A 25,365-nucleotide genomic window follows, 5' to 3' on the forward strand; every position below is an offset into this window, starting at 1 on the left:
CAGTAAGACATTTATATTTTTTAACAGTCGATCAAGATCAATGTATACTCTTTTTGAAATTTCATTAGCAATAATGCTAGGATACAAAAAGAAATGTAAAAAATGTTGCCAGAACTCAGCTTTAACAACCACTATAAAGCTTTGGAGCCACTCTGGAGCTCCTTGATGTGCTGGTGACATTCTCTCACTCTGATTAGTCACGGTTCCAGCCAGTGGTCGCTTCAGCACCTACTTATATACACTGCCATTTCTATGGAAATGTGTGCGTTGGAACAGTGCGTTGGCAATATACATGTAAAGCGGTCCATGCATTTTTTAAACAATGACACCTATTTAACGGATATGTTATTTCATACACAATATTTTTATGACATATATGTAAAATAAAAATGATCTTAATATTTTGGGTGTATAGGGCAGTATTCTATTTTTTTTTTTTTTTTTTTGCAGGTAGCACATTCTTGTCCTCCAACTTCTGTGTAAGGAAAACATGAAGAAAAAATAAACATTTCCTGGAGTCTCACTTTAACTGCTCTTCCACGATCTTTTCATTGGCCATAAGAAGACACATTCCATTGTGTGTGATTATGTGATCAGAGAAGTGGACTGGGTTACAGGAGAGCTCAGAGCGCCCTCTAGCGGCAGAGAGTGGAATGGCTAAAGTGAGTTGCAGAGGGGTGAGTCAGGTCGGTAATCCCCTCCTTCTTACCTTCACTCCATTGTATAAATATAGGGAAGTGCTGAGCCTTTCATCACATTACTTAGACATATCTCCGGAGGCAGGAAGGAGTAGTGCTGTATACTGATATCCCCCGGATTATTCTATACACTGACATTATACAAAAACACTATGGCTGGATCCATTCACAGCATGAAGTGCCTTCACCTTCTACTCCTCCTGTGTGCTGTCTTCTGCTGGCAGAGGAGCACAGCCCAAGGTAAGATCCTCTGATAAGACATCATTTACATGGCATCACTTTATTATTGCTGCAGATTATATGTCCTATCTGTACAATCTGTCTCAGTTCTACTAAATTAACTAATCATTAGTTCATATATTAAATGCACTGTCCCTTTAATTTAGCAAATGTTTGAAAATAATCACTGTCATGTGTCAGATATCCTTTAAAGGGCCACTGTCGCTAAAAATCCTCTATTGTGAGCTCTCCCTGGGTGGGGGTTGGGGCAAACTATAACATTGCTAGGGGGTGCCTAATAGTTACATGGTGTAAAAAAAAATATGCAAATGCTCAGGCACTTCTGGCTAAGCTGGCCATACATGTTAAATTTTCTTACACAATTTTTCTTTAGATTTACCTTTAAAGTATGTAGTGCAAGGGCCTGCCGATCACATGCAATGTAGTTGGTTGATAGTCATTCTTGTGAGGTTTACACAGCAATAATAAAATGAATGCTTGTTTACAGAATGGGAAAATCTGGACTGTGATTTTATTTATTTTTTTTTTATTTTTAAATTGAGAAATTGGTATTGTGAGCAGTAAACATTTAGGTCTGGAGTAAAATTAGAAGCTGCAAGCTACTGGATTGTTTTTACTAGCAGTAGATCTGCCCTTGGGCAAATTTTAAAGTGTGCTAAATTCTTGATAGTAAAACCTCCACTGCTCAATTTTTCTTTTTTTTTTTTTTTTTTTCCAAGAATCTCCTTATTTTTTAAAAACTACAAACAATTAATAATAATAATAATAATCAAATATTAAAAAGTTAATTGTGATTGAGCCATATAAGTAGTAGTATAAGTTCATGGCAAACTCACGAGAGAGAGCTGTGCATGATGTCATAAGCCGGGGCTTTTTACCAGAAAAGAAACCGAAAGTGGACTGTATAAGGTATTTACTGGCAGAAAAAAAAGTTTTTACTATCCAAAGTTAAAACAAGGGCAGAAGATTTAGTAGATGGAAAGATAAAAAAAAATGACCGCAGGTCCACTTTAAGTTGCCTACATGCATGTAGCCTGCTCCTTTATTGGTTATAGGGACAAGTTTCTTTGTTATGGGAATGTCAGTAATGGATTGTAAGCTCTGTTGTCTAGCATTCTAAAGTATAATTATGGTTCTGCAAATATAGAAAAAAATTTCTAATAGTCTCATTTGAAACATGGTCTGGTGTGAATGAGTGCCAAGGAAACGTTATTTCATTTATGCAAAAATATCTAAACAATTGTACCGCTTCTCAGGTTGTTAGAAGCAGGGTAGGCTTCTTTAAAGGGTTTTCAGGGACCGTCTAAAGATGGCTAGATTAGGAGATATTCAAACAAATTGGGGTAGGGAGTTCCAAAGGATGGGAGAAGTTCCTGGAGTCGACCATTGGATGAGGTGACCGGGGAGCTAGAGAGCAGGAGCTCTTGGGAGGACTGAAGAGAGATTTGGTTGATATTTTGAGACCAGGTTAGTGATGTATTTATCCCACTGCCAACTGTCACTTTTAGGACTCTTTAGACCCCATTCACATCTGTGTGCCAGTGAAACGCATACAAAAAAAAAAAAAAAATGCATCCTTAATATTATTATGGTGCCATTCATTCTTAATGGCACCTTGCTAACGCACATGTGTTCTGCCGCAGTGGTTCTCAACCTCCGTCCTCAAGTACCCTCAACAGGCCATGTTTTGGAAACTTCTCTTGGCTAAAATATATCTTATCAATACCATGTCATTGATATTAATTTAAAGCAGCTGTGCAAAGTAAAACCTGAAAACATGGCCCGTTGGGGGTACCGAGGTTGAGAACCACTGTTCTATCCTCACCATAATGCATGGTAACAAAGTACTGTGCATTGTGGTGTAGTGCTTTTTAAAAGTGCAAGCACTTCTTTTGATCTATTTTAGCATGCTCAAATGAATGGGCTCCTCCAACACAGGAGAATGTTGTTGTGCCTAAAACGGGCATCAACGCGGACCGCTGCACTAGCTACGTGGGCACTCACAGCTTATCACCCACAAAGGTAAGTACAGTGGGGACCAGGGGGGAGGTGGTTGTAGGTTGTTGGTTTTATCTTTCCATTTCTTAGAAAAAGGTGAACTTGCGATTTAGGCATTATCTAATCTGTTAGGTTAGTTGTATGTATATGAACTATATTCCTGTGGCATCAAAAACATTAGCCACCAATCATTAGAACATAAAATTAAAAATGAATAGCTAGGGAGGTCCCTCAACTGGGGGGGGGGTGTCGGAGCAAATTCAACTTTTATAATATATTGTATGTTAAGTGGGGAAGTGATTTATTTATTTATTTTTCTCTTTTCTCATGATTTTTATTTATTTTTTTATTTTTTTTAATATAATATTTTGATGTGTGTGTATAGAGTTTTGGATATTATGTAAATGTTATATATGAACATATGTCTCTGTCCTTAGCTGACTGTTAAGCTGAATTCTAATAAATTAAAAAAAAAAAAAAAAGAACATAAAAATAATTAAAAAACTCTGTTGCAGGACATGATGCTTCTAGTGTCACTGGGACCCTAATAAAACGGGCAGAATGAGGTTATGAAGAGTTAATTGCAGCTGCATTCTTTGCAGTAGTTTAAGATAAAAGTAGCGGAAGTGTCATACATTACAGCAGATCAGAGACCTATTGTGAAACGGCATGTACAAAGGTTTCCTTTAAACACATGTAAAAGGTTTAGAGCATGTATGGAAATCATTTAAGGCAAAGCCGTCTTCCCAACCGGATGACCTGATTTCGTTTTACTGTGACCTGCTGGAATTTGTAATTAAAATAACATGTCTGCTGGGTTTACACAGAAAACAGTGTATGATGATTTGTGGTATAAAGCCCATTAAAATCCTTTCTGTGTCTGATAATAAAAATCTGCGATCACCGGATTATTGATCTTCACCTGTGTCTGCTAATACGGGCTTAGATTGATTTTCTGCTAAGGCAGAGTCTACTGTAGGCATAGTCATGTGACAGTCCAAAGGTCTATCGCACACCAGTAGCAATGCAGTGCCAACCTCAATAGGAATATGTAAAGTGTAGTGAACACTAGCAACTAATTCAGTGTCAGTACACTGCCAGGTCAATGAAAGGCTCTAACTGGCTGCTAAGGGTTACTGGCTGCTTTGTCTTAGATATATAGCAGTATACAGAGAAATAAATGCTGCTAAAATGTAATTTAGCCCTGCTTCACATTGATGCGATTTGACATGCCAAATCGGCGGCAATTGCCAGAAATGTCACCGTCCGAATCCGCGCGACACCACTTTTGCGGCACCGCACTGTTTCCCAAAAGTAGTTTCTGTACTACTTTTGGTAAATTTGGGGTACGATTTCCATTGACATCTGTGCAGCCACCTGCACAGATGTTTCTGAAATTGCCCCCGAAAGTCGGGACTGACATGCGGGAATGAAATTGTGCGCGTTCATCTGAACTTGCACGATTTCATTCTCGCTGTCAGTCTGAACCAGGGCTAAATGTCATTTTATTAACTGTAATTTAAACTTTAAGTCCACAAATTGTGCAAATATACGATTTTGTTTCTGTAAGTAAGACATTTTGCTTACTGACCATAAAAAACAAAGCAAACCCCAGATTTAGGCTACTTTCACACTTAGTCGCTTTACAGGCGCTATAACGCTAAAAATAGCGCCTGCAAAGCTCCTTGAAAGAGCCTCTCCTCTCACTCCAATGTGAAATCATGAGTGCTTTCACACTAGAGCGGTGCACTGGCAGGACGGTAAAAAAAAGTCCTGCAAGCAGCATCTTTGCAGTGCCCATTGAAATCAATGGGCAGCACCTTTATGGGTAGTTTTAACCCTTTTTTTTTTGGCTGCTAGCAGGGGTTAAAAGCACCCCGCTAGCGGCTGAAAACCTCAGCAAAAACGGCAAAGCGTTGCTAAAAATAGCGGCGCTTTACCGCCAACACCCCAGTGTGAAAGTAGCCTTACTTTTACAGCTGTGAACATTGGGGTTGATTTATCAAAACTGGAGCGTGCAAAATCTGGTGCAGCTGTGCATGGTAGCCAATCCCCTTCTAACTTCCACTTGTTCAATTAAGTTTTGACAACAAAAACTGGAAGCTAATTGGCCTCTATGCAGGGCTGCACCAGATTTTGCACTCTCCAGCTTCAGTAAATCAACCCCTGAGTCATGGTGAGCTGCCCACTCAGAAACGCAAGGCAAATTCGCACCTCACACAGGACAATAAACGGATCAAATTCACAGAACATCGCATCGCATCGCATCGCAGTAGTGTGAACCTAGGCTTAACCAGCAAAATGGCAGTTGTAATCATAATTTCCTTCTGCTTTTTTCTTTTCTTTTTTTTTTTTTTTTAAACAGAATAAGGTAATAAGGTACACCGAAATATTACTCAATAGTATTATTTTTACTTTTTAAAGTGTAAGTCCACCTTTAGCAACAGTTTATGAAATCCCAATCCCCTGAGTAGTACATATCAGCGCTTCTCATTTTCAAATGCTGCTCCTGCTTGCCATTACTTATGCAATTAGAGAAGGAGAGAGCGCACTGCACATGCACACAGTTTGAATGTGCTGGATTGGCCACTAGGGGGTGCAACCTGTAGCATCCAGCACGACCATCAAACAGCAGGACAGAGGGGGATCGAGGGGCTTACTGGGAGACTGGTCCTAGTATGTATCAATGTGATTTAGGGACCTTGGATTGTAAGCTCCTTTAAGGCAGGGACTAATGTGAATGTGCAGTATACAGTAAAGGTAAAGCACTGCGTAAATGGTCAGTGTTTTAGACGTACCAATAATAAATAAATATGTCATTTGTTTTTTACAGATGTAAACTTTCCTACAGCAAAGAACATTAAATGGACATCTGTTAACTTTAAAACCCTTGTAGAGTGGGAAGGCACACCTACCAATTATTCCTACACAGTGGGAATAAGGAAGTAAGTAGACTCGTTCATACATTGTGTGTGTTCATGTAACAGTCTGATTCAATTGTCTGCTATGGACCCCACAGACATTGTCATTATTGCTAAACATGCTTGACTGAACGGAGTGAATATGGTATATTGTGGTTCTTGTGTAATCCCTATTAGTAAGTACCCTTCCTTCAAATATCATTATGTGTCACCCTGAAAGAGAAACAGAATTTGGATAGTGTCATGGGAATGATCATTAATAATACTTCCTTTTTTAAATAATATTTAAAAAATAAATATATCCTGCTTCCATAATTGTTTCTTCCATTATAATGCTAAGCCCCTGTCTTCAGTACACCACAAGCAGCTGCCTCTTCTGCTCACCTCTGAATAAAGTGCCCCGATGGTATGAGGTTGATTTGCTAAAACTGGAGAGTACAAAATCTGGTTCAGATGTGCATTAAAACCAATCAGCTTCCAGGTTTTAGCCCCCGTTCACATCGGGGCGATTTGACATGTCAAATCGCATGCCAAATCGGCGTCTATTGCCGGCAACAGCAGCGTCCAAATCGTTGGGAAGCCGACTTTGCGGCACTGCACCGATTCCCAAAAGCAGTTCCTACTGCTTTTTGCGACTTCGGGGAGTGATTTCAATAGACATCTGTGCATGAACCCGCACAGATGTCTCTCAAATTGCCCCCAAAATCTATATTGCGAGTTTGAAATCTTGCGAGTTCAGATTTCAAACCCGCCCTCAGTGTGAACGAGGGCTCATTGTCAAAGCTTAACTGAACAAGCTGAAGCTGGTAGCTGGCTACCATGCACAGCTGCACCAGATTTTTCACTCTAGTTTTAGTAAATCAACCCTTATGAGACAAATAAGGACAGGCATCCACAAATGTCAGAGCCAAGCACTTACTATACACCTTCGTAGCACTTAACTACACCACACTAATACGACATGTTGGCATTGTACAGTGCCTACAAGTATCTGATGGAAGAATCTGAGTCTTATCTTGTCCCCATTGAAAGATGTCCCCCTAACCCCCTGTTTTGGTATCGCAGGAATACATACAAGAAAAAAGAAAACGAAGTGTCATGCCAATGTTTGTAGACCGAAGAGAGGATTTTAATTAAATCTTGTTTGAATGAAAAAAACTCATGTTGGTGCTTTAGGTACTACCCCCTTCCTTTAGCCTGGGTTCACACCTATGCGAATTAGAGGTGCGTTTCCGCACCTCTAATTCGCATAGCAGGAGAATGTGACTGGCTCCCTATGGAGCCGGTTCACATATCTCCGGGGCAGCTGCGGTGCGCACTGCACAAAAACGCTGTGCGTCTTTGGCTGCGTTTCAGGGCCGAATTCAGGCATAGAATCGGCCCTGATTCGTCCCTGAAACGGTGAACGGGGACGCACAGCGCTCCTGTGCGGTTCGCAGCGCATTATAGTGTGAACCCGGGCTTAGGGTTTAAATGCTTTATAATCTCAATGAGACTGGGCTCAATGGAATATTTGTATTATAATAGAAAAAAATATATTGCAAATCTGCTGCTATTAACTTTTGATTGCACAGTACAAGTACTACAAATGTTCTTATTGCGGTTACACTGCATTTAAAGTGCTTGTAAACCTCGAACTTGAAAAATGAACAAAGCATATCCCTCTATAGTGTGTACTTGTCTTAATCCAGAGCACTAAGTGTTATTTCAATCTGCTGCCTCATTCCTCTGCTATCTGCATGAGTCACCAATGACATGTTTTCCTGACGCCAAGAGAAGAAAAGGTGAAAGGGGAGGGAGCTTTAGCTGATTGACAGCCTCTGCTCTGTTCCTGTGTACTGTGTGAAGGGGGTGTGTCCCTTCCCTCCAATCAGCTCTCAGAGCTCTACTCATTGAGCTGTGCAGAGTGTAATTTCATCCCCGCCCCCTGCTTTCTGGACACTCAGACAAGCTGTATAAATTCTGGACTTTGAATAGATGAAGAAGAGAGAAGACTGCTGATAAACAGGTACAGCTTATGTAGGAGGATTGATTTAATCTCCGTGTATCACATGAGAACATCACTTCATTGGGTATTAGAAAAATATACCAGTGCGTGGTGCCTCATAGCATCAAATAAATGTATCTGCCCCTGTAGAGTGGAATAAAATTCTACCTGCAAATTTGAAAAAAAAAATTAAACTTCACTGGGTATATGTAAGGGTTTGCAACCACTTTAAGCCCTGATGAAAAGTAGTGCCTAAACCATGAAAATGTGTTGGCTGTTTTATTCCATTCTAACAAGATTTTATGAAAATCCTCTCTGTACTCTGCAAGTATTGTCATGGCAATTTCACAAGATTTATCCTTTCTAGATTCTATGAGCATTGGTGTGGCACTTTCACTGCTTTTCTTACACCCTTGGGCTTCTTCCAAGACCTCTGATTGGGGGCTTTTCCACGTGAGAGCAGTCTTGCTGCAGCCAGTCGGGTTGATCGATTGAATGGGTCATTCACAATATTGGATATTACAAACAGGAGATCTAATGTCTCTTACACAAGTGCTCTGGAGACTACAATAAGACCCCTTTCACACAGATGGTTTTCAGGCATTTTAACGCTAGAAATAGCCTCTAAATAGCACCTGAAAATCGCCTCCCCATTCATTTCAGTGTATCTTTTCACACCTGGGTGGTGCGCTTGCAGGACGTTAGGAAAAGTCCTGCAAGCAGCATCTTTGGGGCGGTTGAATAAATGGGCAGCGCTTCCAAAGCGCCTGAAAATCGTTTTGGAAGTACCGCAACACAGGCGTTTTTAACCCCTTCTTTGGTGTTAAAAGCATCCCACTAGCGGCCAAAAGGCGCCACTAACACTAGCAGCGCTTTAGTGCTAAGGTGGCCGCGACCCCAGTGTGAAAGGGGTCTAAATACTTGTACACACAATCGGCTTGTTGGCCAACAGAGCGTCAGAATTTTGTCCGAAGGGCGTGTGCTTGGATCTTGCCTTGAACACAATTGTTGGCCAACAAACACAAACGTAGTGAGGTACTACGTGGAATTTCAGCTCTTGAGCGCCACCCTATGGGCACCTTCTGCTAATGTCGTGTTTGAGCATTGATTCCAAACATGTGTGTTTGTACTTTGGACTTTTGTGTGACAGACTTGTGTACAGGCGATATGAAATTCTGACAACAGACCGTTGTCTGCCAGAAATTTACTAGCCTACCATCCAACATTTGTTGGCCAAAAGTTGGACAACAATTGTCTGAACGAGTGTACTAATGATTGGATTTTAGGCCAACAGTCTGTTATCACACAATTCCCTGCCAACAATCGGATTGTGTGTACGAGGCTTTAGAGAGAGGGTCTCTGCATTTCAAGTGTATGCATAATTGTAAAAAAAAAGGGGTTTTGCTATAGATTTTCTTTAAAATGTATTTAACAACAGAATTCACAGAAATAATTTTCTGTGAATCATAAGGTAAACTATTTTTAATTGCCCACACTTTTTTTAAAGGAGGTGAAAAGTGACTTGTATATTCATTGAGAAATTTGAATGTTCGTGGGAGGATTCAATAGAACTTGACTTGAAATGAGTTCCCCTCTGTTCACCATAGTCCTACCTCCTAAATTCCTGCAAAGATTATTTTAAGCTTATTATCTGAGTCTTGCTAATGGGGAAAAACACAAACACTTTTTTTTCCGATTTACACATTTTGTTAACGTCAGCCTATTCATCTTATCGTTCCACCCATATTGTGCCTCAAGGCGCAGTAAATTTTATCACAGTGATTGATTTTCTTAGACCTGCATGGCCTTGTAGCTGAGTTCAATCGAAAATATAACTATCATGATTTCTTACTAATGTTGAGCAATGCTTTTCCTCATTCTCTTGCTGGGTTAGCATTTCTTAGGCGTGGAACTTTTTTTTTCTCTCCGATGTATGTACAGACAGATGTGCTGATAACAAAGCTATTGACATAGGTGTTACCTGTGCATTGCTCTACATGTTCCTGCATGCACAGAATGATCTGCTTCACTTGCAATCTTTAGATCTAGCATTTAAAGGAATGCAAACCCTCATAAAGTACCAGGAAAAGCAAACATAATTACCATGGACCACATTGTGCAGCTGTGGGTCTCGTTAATGAACTATAAACCAGGCAAGTTCATATCTCAGAGCTGCTACAGTGATCATCACATATACTGTATGTGCAAATATTTGGGAAGTAAAGGTGCTTCAGTTGAAGTATTTTTATGAGGATAAAATAGGGAATGGGCAAAGGATTTTTCTAAAGAATACCTATATTCAGAAAGATAAATCTGAGCCACTATAATAGGTTTCCTGTTTTCCAGTAAAAACAAGGTGCTCGTTCCTTCCAGTGGCTCATGAGACCAATGCCAAGATATGAGTTATGTGATCTCTGCTGATGGAAAGGATCTTCCAGGAAATAGAGCTACTAATTGGCTAGTTTTGCCTGAAATGCAGTCTCCTTTGACCTTTCGGCAAAGACTATAATACCAGATCTCTTGCCAGTGGTCGCATGACTGGCTGCTGGAGTTACAGTAGAACGTATAGGCAAAAAATGTTTTTTCATTTTGGATTTGGCCCGTTAGATTTATTTATTGTTATCATCTCTGTCCCATCGTGGAGATTTTTCCTGTCTTGTAGCCAAACAAAGTAGGAACATTTCCCCTCTATAACTTTTCTGGGGACAACCCAAAATTTGGGGATTTTTCTTTTACTTTCAATAATAACGGGACGAATAGAGAGGGTGAATCTCCCTAATGGGGGCACAGACAGCAATAAAATCTGACGAGTGTTGTAATCTATCTCTACTCTATCCAAAACTAAAAAAAAAAAAAGTTTCCCCTTTAGTTATAATTTGAGCTAATTTTCTGCAGGAATCATTGAGGCTATTGCAGTATGCAAATTGCAGCACAGTGGCTACATGGTTAGAACTTCCGCCTAGCAGCACTAGGGTTGTCGGTTCGAATCCCAACCATGGCACTACCTGTAGAGTTTGCATGTTCTTCCTGTGCCTGCGTGGGTTTCTTGTGGGTACTCTGGTTTCTTCCCACACTCTAAATACATGCTGGTAGGTTAATTGGCTCCTGTCTAAAATGGCCATAGTATGAATGTGAGTTAGGGACATTAAATTGTAAGCTTCTTGAGGGCAGGGATTGATGAGCACATACAATATATATGTAAAGTGCTATATAATTACCTGTATTAACCACTTCCTACCCGCTGTACGTCATATGAGGTCCTTGACTTTGTGCGGATATATCTGAATGATGGGTGCAGCTACAGGCATCATTCAGATATCGGCTTTTTCAGCCAGCGATTCCCTACACCATTAGAATGATCATATTGGCTGTTCCGCTGCGTGATTGTTCATTCTTACGGGTGGCGAGAGGGGACGTCCTCCGGTGCTTCTACCGACTCACCGCTTCCATCGGTGAGTCGGGGACAGGATCCGCCGGCCCCAGATGTTTACCCTAGAGATTTCCAGCGGATCAGAAGGTTGCTGGAGTTACTATGATCGTTCGGAGGCCGGGCGCTATGTCATGACGTCACGCCCGGCCTCTGCATTAAAAAAAAGGCTCCGCCTCGGCTGGGAAGTCGAGATTGTTTTGGTTTTGTTTTTATTTCAGGCTTCCCAGCCTAGAGGTGAGATGTGGGGTCTTATTGACCGTATATCTCACTGTAAAGAGGACAGATCATGCCATATTCCTATTACAAGGGATGTTTACATTCCTTGTAATAGGAATAAAAGTGATCAAAAAAAAGTTTAAAGCGCCCCTGTCCCCGTGGGCTCGCACGCAGAAGCGAACGCATACATAAGTCATGCCCACATATGAAAACGGTGCTCAAACCACACATGTGAGATATCGCCGCGAACATTAGAGCGAGCGCGATAATTCTAGCTCTAGACCTCCTCTAACTCAAAACATGTAACCAGTAAAAAATTGTAAAGTGTTGCCTATGGGGATTTTTAAGTACCAAAGTTTGGCGCCATTCCACGAGCATGTGCAATTTTGAAGCGTGACATGTTGGGTATCTATTTACTCGGTGTAACTTCATCTTTCACATTATGCAAAAAAAGTGGGCTAACTTAATTTTTTTTTCCAAAAAAAGGGGGTAGAAAAATTGCTGTGCAAATACCGTGTGAGATAAAAAAAGTTGCAATGACCGCCATTGTATTCTCTAGGGTCTTTACTAAAACATGTTTGGGGGTTCTATGTAATTTTCTATCAAAAAAATGATGCTTTTTACATGTAGGAGAGAAATGTCAGAATTGGCCTGGGTGGCAAGTGGTTAAATAAAAAAAAAAAAACACACACATTCAGTACAACTCTGCAATACATGAACATTGACCCATGTTTATCCCTTGAAAAACACAGGAAATTTACAAAAACAAGTGGTGACCTTGACAGTCCTGTGGGCTTCCTAACTACATGGCTTAGAGCAATGCTGCCTCTCCTGAACTAAAATTCCAAGTAGTGTTGTCAGCTTTACCTGAGTTTACTGAACTTGATTATACAGCGCCTCCCCATAAAGTATGTCATAGAGATAGTAAGTGGGAACCATTTTATTCTTATGAAGCTTCTGGGTACAAGCTTGTACTTGGAAGCTCCTTAGGAATGAATAGAGAATCCAGAGCATTTTGAATATTTTAGTACAGTATGTGGAAGTGAAACCTAGATCTATGATCTCTTGCTGGATCAGGCACACTGTAGTATAAAACTGAGAAGGGGGTTTGGGAGAAAAACATGTAAATATAACTACTTCAAAGTTGTAGTTCCATTTTTAAGCAAAATTAATTGCTGACCGCATATATTTATAATACATTTGCTTGCTCTTCTTACAGCACGCTTATTGGTATATGGGAAAGGAAATGTTTCTATACAAAAAACACAGAATGTGATGTCACAAATCTGCTGAAGGATGTCAATGCCACTTACAATGTCCGCATCCATTCAGAAATTCAATCAGAAGATGTTGCTGCTGAAGAGTTTCCCTATGCAGATGGCCCGGACTTTAATCCTTATGAGAAAAGTATGTGATATTCTTTACTTTCATCTAATAATACGACTGACTGAATAATACAAACTTCAGATTTTCAAATGTATTAACTAAAGGAAATCTATGTTAAGATATAGGTCACCATTGCTGACCTTCTTTAGATAATGCATCTATGCTGCAGTTAACCATGCGTTGCCTTCCCAACAAGGATCAGGTGTGGTTTTTTCCAGTGTGATCGTTGGCTGTCCATTCAAAATGGATGGGCTGCCTTGACGCAAAGCATGCTTATTTGTGACCTAGAGCTCAATAAGGTGCCTTTGGTACCTTGGTACTGCACAGGATTAGTATGAACCTGGCCTTAGTCCCTTGCCCAGAAAAAAACATACAGCAGCTAATTGAAGCAAAGTTAGCACTTTATCAGCATGTTTCTTTCCAGGCAGTGACTTATAGAAAACTGAAACCATTGGATTAGTATGAAGTCCAGAGACTTGGAATTATCAAAAAAAGAGGTACTGTAAACAATGGAAGGCAACATATCTCAGCACAGGTTTTCTTTAAAAATGCCTCCACTCATAGGCAGCTAGTGTCACTGAAGGAGATCCTTTTTGAATGACTTGCTATGTTATGTTAGCCAACCTTTTGGCTCTTGCTGCAGTAGATGATGGACTAAAGTTTACCAGTCATGAGAAGGACACTGTCTCCTTCTGAAATTGCTGCCTGGTTGTATCAGGCTTCTATACTTTTGAGTTACAGGTCTAAAAGGGAACATGATGTAAATTGTCAGGAAAAACGTTGGAATTCCTTTATACTTGTTCCAGGTCAGTAACTCGGAAAGCCAATATATTAGCCTGAAATCCACAGAACTAATATTTTCTTAAGGAGAGATCAGCAATGGCAGCCTACATCATTCTCTAAGTGCACATAAAAGCTAAACTCCCGGCAAATATAACAGCACCACCACTTAATTAAATTGCGAAGTCATTAAAAAAACATTAAATGAATTTAGTGTACCTGAATTTGGCTTGATGTCAGCCTCTTGTAGTAAACTGCACAGTAAAGCTCAGACTCGGATGGGAAGGAACAGCACTAGAAACCAATCAGGGGTGCTGCTTGTAAATATACTGAAAAGGAAAATGTTTAGGAGTCACCATCATCTTGGTGCCCACTTACATTTCTAGCTACCATCAGAGCCTGCATCTCTGTGGCTGGTTGTTGGAGTGTCATTGGAGATGACACATTAAAGACCATGCCATGGGAAGATACCTTTTGCATTAAACATTTCTCTTCCCTTCCAATACTCTATACCAGTTCTGAATAGGGCTACTTTAGGGTCGGTTCACACCAATGCATTTTTTTTTTAATGCTTTTTGCAGAAACGCATCACATTATTTTTAACATGGTTTTCTAGGAAAACCCGTTCACATCAATGGATTTTTGTGCCTCTGTGTTTTTGGAAAGAGTCGAGACTCTTTTAAACGCAAAATGGGACTTTTTTTGGTTTAATAGACTTCAATGGAGAAGTTCAATGCAGAAAAGCCTGTAGTGCATTTTTCACCGTGATTTTGCCACAATTTGCATTCTTTAATCTGCCCAACAACAAATTTGCCCAAAAAAAGCATAAACGGAAATCGCAGCAAAATTGTGGTAAAAAAATGCAAAAAGTACTGCAGAAACGCTCAAAAGCAGACTGCAGAGGTGTGAATGGAGCCTGGCAGGAGCCAATAGTTATCACTATTGCTATAATCAGCTAGGAGCGACCCCCCCCCCCCCCCCCCATTTTTAATTACTTGCATTGTTTATAATGAAGTGTTTTTCTGTCATTTTAGCAATCATTGGGAAACCAGCCTTTGAAAGTTTTGGATTTAATGAAGATCACACTCAACTCCAAGTTGTTGTTAAGGATCCAATAACTCCCTACAGATTTGATAATAAAACTCCTAAGACTGTCCGAGATATATTTGGAAAAGACTTCCAGTATACGCTTTTTTACAGGAAGGCTGGCAGCACAGGAAAGGTAAATATTTTCAATTGTCATCATTATCATTGTTCTTTTGGCCCTCTTTGGAACGTTTTGGACAAAAGGGTTTCTATAGTTAAAAACAATGAACTTTTGGCAGAGTTCTTTCCGTAATCTACAGAAGTGTCCCAACTTTAATCCTGAGTTCCAGGCAAATCTAACGGGAGTAGAGGGCAGAGGGATGAGCTCATCAGAGTATTTCTGCTCCTTTACCATCTACTACTAAATTGCAAAAACAGTCATTGTACTGACTCTGCTGTTTGGCAGGGCTGTGTAAAGCTGATACGACACAGAGGCAATTTAGATCCAGGCGAACCAGCCAAAATTGAGCCGAGGCTGACCCTGTCTGCATCCTCCTTCCTAACATTCTTCGATCTGATAACTGAAGAAGCAGAGTAGTGCCTGCACCGAATCAGATGTAGCTATCATTCAGGTCTTTTTAGAGCTACAAGTGGTGGCTGCCAGAACACATTAGCTAGTAGGAGAGCTTTCTCCACACATGCTGTTTAGCATGATTTGGGGAAATGAGGGATCTAAAGCCTCATACACACAATCAGATAATCGAATGATAACAATTGCTTTCGGATTGCTCGCGCGATCGACTGTTGAAAGCGGTGTACTAACGATCAGGCTATAACGACAGTTCATCCAACAATATCCTAAGGGACAAAAGCGAAAACTTTGCTTGGAGCCCAGCGAAAGACAATCGTTTAATCCGTACAGTATGCATCCGATAGACAAACCAATAGACAAAAACCGATGGACAAACGCCACGCATGATCGGAAACACAAAAATAACCAGGACAGAGATGGGAGAACAGTACAAATAAAAATAGCCAAAAGGCGTAGCAGACACAGAGGTCACACATTTGACATTATGTCCGATACATAGCTACGCAAATGAGAACATTTTTCAGAATCATAAAAAAAATTTAACATTTCGTAGAGCGCAAAATTCACTGTTGAATTCGATGTTAGTATTATGCAACAAAATGCAAATGATCGTATGATTATCCAATCATGTGTACAGCCAACTTTAGTCTTGAGACTAGAAATACAGAAATGCAAATCCTTTGGTACATAAAACAACCCATATATAATTTTAAGTGTTTCATTTCAAAGCTGCACATAATGTGTTAGCCATTTTGTTGTATTTAAATCACTGCTGTTTCAATACAATATTGTGTGCATAACAGCCTTTTCAATAAAGGGTAGTGGCCCAGAGCAACCAATAATGTGGTGACCCAGAGCAGCCAATTAGTGTAATGATCCAGAGCAATCAAGTAGTACAGTAACCCAGAGCAACCAAGCAGAACTGATCTTTTATCTATCTGACAATAGCCATTTGAAATCTGTTTGTAGTTATTCCACTTTTCATTTACAGTGGTTCATGTCCTATTTTGATGAATTCACCTAACAGACCACAGAGCAAGCCCATATTAGTCCTCCATTCATACGTTAATACCATTCATTGAGCCGTTTTGTGTTTTGAAATTATTGTGAACATATACTATGTAACTTCGCAGTATTGGAGTCTCACGTTTCCCTTTCTGTTGTCTCTGTAGAAGGAAGCATCTTCTGCAACCAATGAAATTGTTATCAGCACATCCAAAGGGGAAGGCTATTGCTTTTTTGTGCGGGCAACCATTCCATCTCGCAAAACGGACCGTTTCAGCCAAGATTCTGATGAAAAATGCGCCTCGTCTGAAGGCAGTAGTGGTAGGTACTCAGAGAATAGTCTGCTTTGAAGTTAGGAACATAACAAATCTGCTTTTTGAAAAGTAAATCTGTCCGTTGTACATCTTGAATTAGTTTGTGTCATGTTTAAAGACAGAGCAAAATGGTAAACAAGAAAAATTGGTGACTCGCGCTAAACGAATTAGTGAATGTGTGGCTAAGAAATGCCGCACCAGAAAAATCTAGATACAGCAGGTATTTAGTGGATACATAAACAGTCAGTGCAGTAATATGATGACAACACTATGCTGAGGGCTGAGCCCTTTTCTGTGGACCCATCCATCTCCATCTTAGTACCTGACGTCCTTTCCAGTTTCCATCTTTGCCCCTGGGAGTTCCGGACTAGCAGGATCTCAAAGCCCATCTAGACCCTCTGTAAGGGGGGGTCATGGGGTTCTGGTAAGCGGCCAGGCTCTTACTATTGGTGGTGGACCCACACATCTACGGTTCCATGCGGTTGAAAGACCCGGGATTGTCAGTCACTGCTTTGGGTTTTTTTCATATGGACTATTCCTTCAACCATTCACATTCATTTTCTATTACATTTATTACACATGGACTCAATTTGAAATTTTTTTTCACTAATTGTGATATAATACTGCGCTGACTGTTTATGTATCCACTAAATACCTGCTGTATCTAGATTTTTCTGGTGCGGCATTTCTTAGCCACACATTCCCTAATTCGTTTAGCGCGAGTCACCAATTTTTCTTACTTATATTGTGTATTTGTGTCACATTTAGGACATCGCAGCTTTTTTATTATATTGCATATACCTTTGTAGCACAATTATTTTTCCCCCCTTTTTTCCAAAATGGTAAACAGTTGTCACTGTAATGATTCTAGTATGTTAATGTTTAGAGCGTATCTAAAATAAAAAAACAAAATGTAATATATTGCAGCTTACCAGTCCTTAGATATGGTGGATGTATTTCTTTCCTTTTTGTACAGAAACAAAATGGGCTGTTGTGCCACATCCAAATAATAGTAGCTTAGACTAGAACAGTAAACAAAGGCAGACTTTTAAGGTCAAGACATTAGTATATTAAATTTGTAACTATTTTTTTTTTCTATTATTGATAATATAAAAAACAAATGGCTCATAGCATAATTTTATTTTAGAAAGTCTTTTTATTAGATTATTAATCTTATAATAAAATATTTGTCATTGTCCCTAACCCCCTATCAGCATTCGAAATATATTTATAATACTTATCAGTCAAAAAAATTACCCAAAAGTGTCATTGCTAGCTATTGCTATTGTGCTGGAAGGTAATATGGTGGAGCATCTTCTCGATGCATTTCTCTGAACAGTTCCGCTTTTTCCGGAGAACTGTCTTACTGTGTGTATGTTAAAGACACAAAGAACCTTATTTCTATTGTATTAACTACAAATCTCACCAGTTCACCTAGTATGGCTGCCCCCATACACACTGTGGGGATAAAAGCATAGACATAAAGAGCAGGAAGTGTTATTAAAGGATTACCTGTTTAAAATATTAGAAAAATGTCTTAAAAAAAAAAAAATTTTATTAAATGCAGCGATCTCTTTTTTTTTTTTTTTTTTTTTTTTATCTTGATGCATTCTATGCTAAAAACCTTCTGTGTGCAACAGCCCCCCTCATACTTACCTGAGCTCTCTCTCCATCAAGCAATGTTGCACTAGAGCCACAAAGTCTGGGGACTTTCCTTCCTGATTGGCTGAGACACAGCCATTGACTCCTTCTGCTGTCAGTGAGTCAGGGCTGCATGTCTGAATGGACACACACAGAGCAGTGGCTCGGGTGCCCCATTGCAAGCTACTTGCTGTGGGGGCACTCGGCAGGAGGGAGGGGCCTGGAGCGCAAGCGAGAGACCCCAGAAGAAGAGGATCAGGGCTGCTCTGTGCAAAACCACTACACAGGGCAGGTAAGTATGCCATGCTTGTTCTTTTTAAATTAAAAAAATAAGGCTTTAGTATCACTTTAAGGAATGGTAAGCTGTAATAATCAACATTTTTTGTTTTCGGATTTAGATACGTTTTTAAGGGGAATTCTATAAAAGTCATGGAGATAAATATGGGAAACTATCTTCCATAACTGGTTTTAAGGAGTGACTTCAGTGTTAATGTTGATACAAAGGAGAGCAGAAAATTGTAACTTTACTTTTTGTGCAAATGGAAAACCCCTTTTTTCTCTGGCAAAGGAAAAACTCCCCAAACCCCAAAGTATCACTAGATGAAAACGTAAAGAAAGTTGTTAACAAATTTCTGAAAATAGTAAACTTTATAATAGCTAATATGTATAAATAAAGTGTACAATAATGCAGTATCTCTTCAAAACATGATCTTTAATCGTGAAGGTTTTATGGAAAATAAATATATTAACTTTATAGGAATGCGCTTGTTAGCACAATGATGTTTTCATCTTAAGTGTCCCACCATGCCAATGTACAATGTGTGGATATATATTTTAGACCATGCCTCTGAATATACTTTTGCTTTACAGCCTCCAGAGGTTTTGCAGCTTCCACTGTATTTTTGTACCTCTGTGTAAGTTGACTCCTCCAGAATTACTTCATAAGACATGTGAGAGATGGGTCCTCTTGCATAACACTTTCATTAATGCTTTTCAGTCCCTTCCCATGGCAAAACAGGTCAAGAAGTCAAAGGCACTTACTTATAGACTTCCCTCTGTTCTCATAAACTTGGGCCTCCTATCTCACTGTCTCTACCAACACATTGCTGGTTAATGTGTTGTGACTTTTTTTTCTGAATAGTAGATTTGTTGGAGGTGGTGTTAATTACTAACTATTAGCAGCAGCAATGACCAAAGTTCAGTTTTGGCACTGATCTTTGAGAGTGATGTAATTACTCATGTATGTGTACTTTTTTTTTTTTTGTGTGCTTATAGACAGCATGCATTAAGCACTAAAGACATATTGTCGATTAAAATTGAATAACTACTTCTGTCAACTATGACAGACAAAGAATCCAGACTAAGCAATGGCTTTCAGATCCTGGGAAATGGGTAGTTAGATCATGGATACATTCTTTTTATGTACCAAGAGGGAAGTGAATGTTCAATTGGCAAAAAGGATTTTCAGTTGGGTGAATACTTAGAAGCAATGGTCACTCAATTGATAATCTCTCTTCCTTAAGGCTGGATTCACACCTATGCATTTTTTGTGCTTTTTGCATTTTGCAGATTTGCACTACAGAACATGTTTCATAGGAAACCATGTTAAATGGGCTGTAGTGCAAATCTGCAAAATGCAAAAAGCACTAAACATGCATAGGTGTGAATCCAACCTAAGTGTCTTAGACCTTTTGTGTATGGCCTAAATATGATAGGCAGAAATATGGCACCTTAGTTGGTTAGTACATTATACAATAGTATGGCTAGCGATCACATGTGGTCCTTTTTAAAGAAACCTTTATGGTTTTCATCCAATCAAAATCTTAAGAGGGTGTCAATAGGAATCATCTGCGTCTTTGTACCCAAATATTGAGAGATTAGACCAAGCCAATCTCTTTAAGGACACCTTTTATAAAGTGTCACACCAAACAAATTCTACAATTCCAGTAATCCTGCAATATATAACAGTAACCAACAAATGAAACTAGAGGTCTGCAGTAAGCAGGCAGTGTGGAATCTCTTTACGGTGTCTTTATAAAAATGCAAAGCATTTTTAAAGTGAACATCAACCCAAAATGTATTTCTCAGTATGTTTGGCATCATGCCTCGCTGTATACAGTTTTATTAACCATCTCAATACAGAGCACTTTCACCCCCTTCCTGCCCAGGCCATTTTTCAGCTTTCAGCGCTGTCACACTTTGAATGACAATTGCGCGGTCATGCAACACTGTACCCAAATTTTTTTTTATTTTTTTCCCCACAAATAGAGATTTATTTTGGTGGTATTTGATCACCTCTGTGGTTTTTATTTTTTGCGCTATAAACAAGAGAAGAGTGACAAGTTTGAAAAAACACTATTTACTTTTTGCTATAATAAATATCCTTTTTTTTTTTTTTTTTTTTATCGTGACTGCGATATTGCATCAGACATATCGGACACTTTTGACACATTTTTGGAACCATTCACATTTATACAGCGATCCGTGCTATAAAAATGCACTGATTGCTGTATAAATGTGACTGGCAGGGAAGGGGTTAACACTAGGGGGTGATCGAGGGGTTAATTATGTTCCTATAGAGTGTTTCTAATTGAAGGGGGAGGGGACTCACAAGGGGAGGAGACCGATCGGTGTTGCTCTATACTGAGAACACACATCAGTCTTCTCTCTGACAGGACGTGGATCTGTGTGTTTACACACACAGATCCACGGTCCTGCCGTGTTACCGGGCAATCGTGGGTGCCTGGTGGACATCGCAGCCGCCGGGCACGAGCATCAGGTGCCCAGTGACACGGCGGACGCGCGCCCCCTGGTGGGCAGGGAAGGCGAGGGCGTCATATGATGCCCTCCCAGAACGAGAGCCGCGCCACCTGGCCGCCATATGACAGCCGGCGGGCGGCACGCGGTTAAATATTTCTGTGAATCCATTGCAATATTCCTTATCTGGGGATCCTGCTAGTAACAGCTCTACTTTAAGCAAGCTGACAACACTAAGTCACCTCCTAGCAATTGGCGGCAGCGTTGTAAACCTGCCGTGGTGTGCTCTTTCAGTTGGCCATTGGGTTGAGGCATCTAAGGTGGGAAGTCCAATGGCCAACTGAAGGAGCTCATAAAAATGATTTGCTTAACAAAACTGTATACAGTGAAGCATGATGCCAAACATACTGTAAATGTAATACTTTTTATGTTCTTAACAAATATTTTTGAAAGAGCATTGAATAATATAATAGTTGGTCAGATCCTTGACATCGTGGACTTTCGGTGAACTGGGTGAACTTATGTAGTAGACACAATTTAGGACAAGCTTTTGGCACACTTTTTTTTTTTTTTTTTTTTTTTTTTTTAATCTACCGCTTAACCCCCTTGATTGTATTGTAACACTGTTGTACATGGTGTCTGCAACTACTAACAGATGGCGCTTTGGAAAAGTTAAATGTCATAGCATATGTATCTTTACAGATACATATATCAATATAGTATACCTAATGCATGCTTATGTGATCCATTGTGGTTATAATAACACCTAACCTGTGGTTTTCTGTTCTCATTTCAGAATTTGATTTTACTGTTCTGGTTGCTGTAATCGTAGCAGTTGTCCTTGTCGTAGTCATTATAATTCTGTTGATCGTGTGCTTGTGTAGAAAGAAGAAAGAAGAAAAGACGAAGGAGACACAGCCACTAAACGATGTATAAATCCCTGCTCTGAGATAATTGTCTGTGTTGACTACTGCTATATGTGACTGCACAGTACCTGCTACTGCAGAGGAGTGGAGTAAGACTTTGAGTAGTGTAGGATGATCTTAGTTTCTATGAAACATTTAGGTTATGTTATTTTTAGTCAGTTCTGACTTAAATCTTGTTTTATTTTGTGAATATTATGCATTCCTTTTTGTGATGTTTCAACACTAAACAATTTTATTTTTATAAATGATAATTATAATATGGATTTAGATGAGTTTAAATGGTTTGGGTAAATCAGTTCTAGGAAGCCTAGTGCAAAGTATGTTTAATAATAATAATAATTATCGGTAAAAATAATAAAATGTGACTTGAAAGCACTACCGAAAAACGCTACCAAGGGTACAAAGTATAATGTGGTGAAAGGACACGGTACAGAAAAATGTGGTACAAAAAATGCATCTTTCCTCACAATAGTTATTTATTATATTCCTATGGATTGTTCTATGCAGTAAGCCTCAGAAAGCAATTCACAGCAGTCATATCCGAATTCTGAATGGTTGCAGTGGGTTTCTTTCAAAATTAAAGCCTTAGAGATATTGCCTTCTACACATTTACTATTAGTAATGTGGCTTGCACACCACAGTTCTTTATTACCTTCTGTTAATCATTACTTTCTACTTTGCTTTGTTTACTGGAAAGTAACATGTAGGTATGTAAAATATATTGCATATCTATGTTCTTTTAAGAGCTGTGCTTATGTAATGACTGGAATGCTCCAGGTTGTTTGACTTATTTCTGCAATGTTTCATTAGTAGTGGATATAGAGTTTACAGCCTGCCATGAGTTTCCTGTTAAAGGGAACCTAACCTGACACCCAGTATCAAACTACACTATCACGAAGTTATAAAATCTGGAGTTGTTTATTGGTTGTACCATTGGTGGTATCCATAAAAGTGTCAGTCCACTCAAAATTTTTACTTGTTTAAACTGCCTAACAGTGCCTTCTGTGCCTCAAGGACTCCATTGATTAAACCTCTTTGTGAGCTCTAAAACCTATACTGCAAAATATTTGGTTTATTTTGCATTAAATTACAATATAATTGTAGAATTGTCTTTCATTCCCTTTGTGATAAGGCAGGCCCTTGCACAACATAGTTGTTGATAGCTCTAAAGAGGATTGTACGATCAGTTTGTAATGTAATGTGTATGGGAACAGCTCAATGTGGGCAGGAACAACCAAAGTGGGTGAAATAAGGGCAGGAACTGGCAGTGTGATCTCACTGTTGGGACCCCCAACAGACACAAGAAACCAGTAGATGACGCAGCTCACTAGACAACAGCAGTAAGTGAAATATCACCTTTAAGTTGACTGACCCTTTAAGTATGGCTGGACTATTAGTTTATGAAGGGAAACTGACAAAGTTCCTTTTTTCAAAAGGACAATGCAAATGCAAAATACTGAATAGGCTTCATTCACTGCCTTGGGTCCAGTATGTGAAAGTGAGCTTCACACTAAACTCCATCATAACCTAACCTAACTAGTTCCACCTTGGAAACATTCACAGTAAATCGAGAAATAGGACCAAATGTTTCTTTTTTTTTTTTTTTTTTTTGTGAAATGCTTCAAACAAAAAATAGGCACATCTCTAGAATATTAAGCCAAATATTCTTCATGAAAACAACTTTACCAAGCCCAAACTAAATTAAACTAAACTCAGGTACAGAGATAGAAACTTTTAAACATTACAAAGCTGATTTAAAGATTATTCCTTTAAAAACAAATGTCATTCAAGAAGCCGATTCTATTCACTATTCCCATTGCTGCTATAATACAGCCATATAACATACACTACTTCATTTGAATATCACTGCTTTTAAATGTATGAATCATGTTTTTTGGGGTGATGGTTTTTTTTTTTTTAAATATTAGAGGCTAAGCACTTCTCTAAGGAATATTTGTATTTTTTTTAAGGGATTTTGTTTGTGTATATTGTGATTGTTCATGCTGTCGTATTCATTGATTACTTTTATACAGAGACAATCAAGGGTATTATTTATATAAGTATATGATATATTATTGGATAATATTTTTTTATGTATGGGTAAATGTTGAATAACTTATTTTTCATAGGATTTATTGTTGAAATAAAGGTGAATGGTAAAAAAAATGACTGTCTTTTACTAATATCATTTTAATATATTAAAAGTGATCTGACACACAGTTTGTAGAAATTCATGCTAAGCTTGAAAATGAAGAATGAGCAGAAGTGTTCTGGTAGAGCTCAATGTTTTGTGTGACATTAGCTAAAATGTAAAGGGGAATCCTATTATGAACTCCATCAAAACCATCACAATATATCTGTATATATACAAGTATCTGTACTAGTCTTGAAATTCACCTCCTATGTACCCTGATCTTGGGAGCCTCTAGGATCCCAGGCCCTAACATATGTTTAAGCTGAGATTATGTTCCAACCTCTCCTGGCACTAAACTTTGCCCAAGAGCATCTACTGCCCAATGAAGTTCAAGTCTTTGACAGTTCATAGGCAGGGAGTTGAAACGTAATCTTGACTTTGGCAGACATGAAGGCCGCATATAAAACATTTGCCTAGTATTCAACAGGCTGCCCAGGGATTGATTGGTAAGCTACAAAGGTTCCAAGGTGCTAAGACCCACTTTAACTCGATAACCAGCATGTTGGCTACTAGGGATGAGCTTGCATTTGTTTTGAATCCCAGCTGTCCTTGGTCCTATGAGCTACGGGGGGGTATTTCCCCATAACACAGCTGGCGTTACAAAGGGGCTGGGATGCTCATGACATCAATGACTTAACGTGACAGTATTAGATTAAGGTCGTTGACCTAATATGGGCACATGGCCATATTAGGCCAATGATGCCACGAACATCCCTGTCCCTTAGTAACATCAGCTGTGGGTTGGGAAAACCCTTGCCCGTAGCACATGGGATCAAGAATGGCAGCTGGCTTTCAGATTTCATCCATGTTGGTGACTTCAGTATAATTTTAAAAGAATATTATTATTATTATATTATCTCTTTTTTATTTTGGGTATGCAGCATCTCACAAAAGTGAGTACACCCCTCACATTTTTGTAAATATTTTATTATATCTTTTCATGTGACAAAACTGAAGAAATTACACTTTGCTACAATGTAAAGTAGTGAGTGTACAGCTTTTATAACAGCGTAAATTTGCTGTCCCCTCAAAATAACTCAACACACAGCCATTAATGTCTAAACCGCTGGCAACAGGGAGTACACCCCTAACAGAAAATGTCCAAAGTGGGCCCAAAGTGTCAATATTTTGGGTGGCCACCATTATTTTCCAGCACTGCCTTAACCCTCTTGGGCATGGAGTTCACCAGAGCATCACAGGTTGCCACTGGTGTCCTTCCACTCCTCCATGACGACATCATGGAGCTGGCAGATA

At 39.3% G+C, this 25,365-nt stretch overlaps 1 protein-coding gene across 2 annotated transcripts; it reads left to right on the forward strand.

Moving 5' to 3' along the window:
• The first annotated feature begins 731 nt into the window (after positions 1-731).
• Positions 732-23,529, forward strand: F3 (coagulation factor III, tissue factor). Of its 2 annotated transcripts, XM_073593106.1 has the most exons (7): positions 732-938; positions 5,770-5,881; positions 12,710-12,897; positions 14,691-14,878; positions 16,447-16,600; positions 19,105-19,148; positions 21,788-23,529. In XM_073593106.1, exons 1-7 carry the CDS (start codon positions 851-853, stop codon positions 21,815-21,817), a joined length of 804 nt encoding a protein of 267 aa, XP_073449207.1. In that variant the 5' UTR covers positions 732-850; the 3' UTR covers positions 21,818-23,529. The 2 variants fall into 2 exon arrangements, with proteins under 2 accessions (XP_073449207.1, XP_073449206.1); XM_073593105.1 differs by lacking the exon at positions 19,105-19,148.
• Positions 23,530-25,365: the final 1,836 nt, after the last annotated feature.

This window comes from Aquarana catesbeiana, linkage group LG07 (assembly GCF_042186555.1).
Source record: "Aquarana catesbeiana isolate 2022-GZ linkage group LG07, ASM4218655v1, whole genome shotgun sequence".
NCBI lineage: Eukaryota > Metazoa > Chordata > Amphibia > Anura > Ranidae > Aquarana > Aquarana catesbeiana.

Bases quoted from the DNA above. Each gene is read 5' to 3' on its own strand.
- F3 (XM_073593105.1), top strand. From the start codon at position 851: ATGGCTGGATCCATTCACAGCATGAAGTGCCTTCACCTTCTACTCCTC. The intron at 939-5,769 runs GTAAGATCCTCT...TGTTTTTTACAG, and splicing joins GCAGAGGAGCACAGCCCAAG to ATGTAAACTTTCCTACAGCA. The intron at 5,882-12,709 runs GTAAGTAGACTC...CTCTTCTTACAG, and splicing joins TACACAGTGGGAATAAGGAA to CACGCTTATTGGTATATGGG.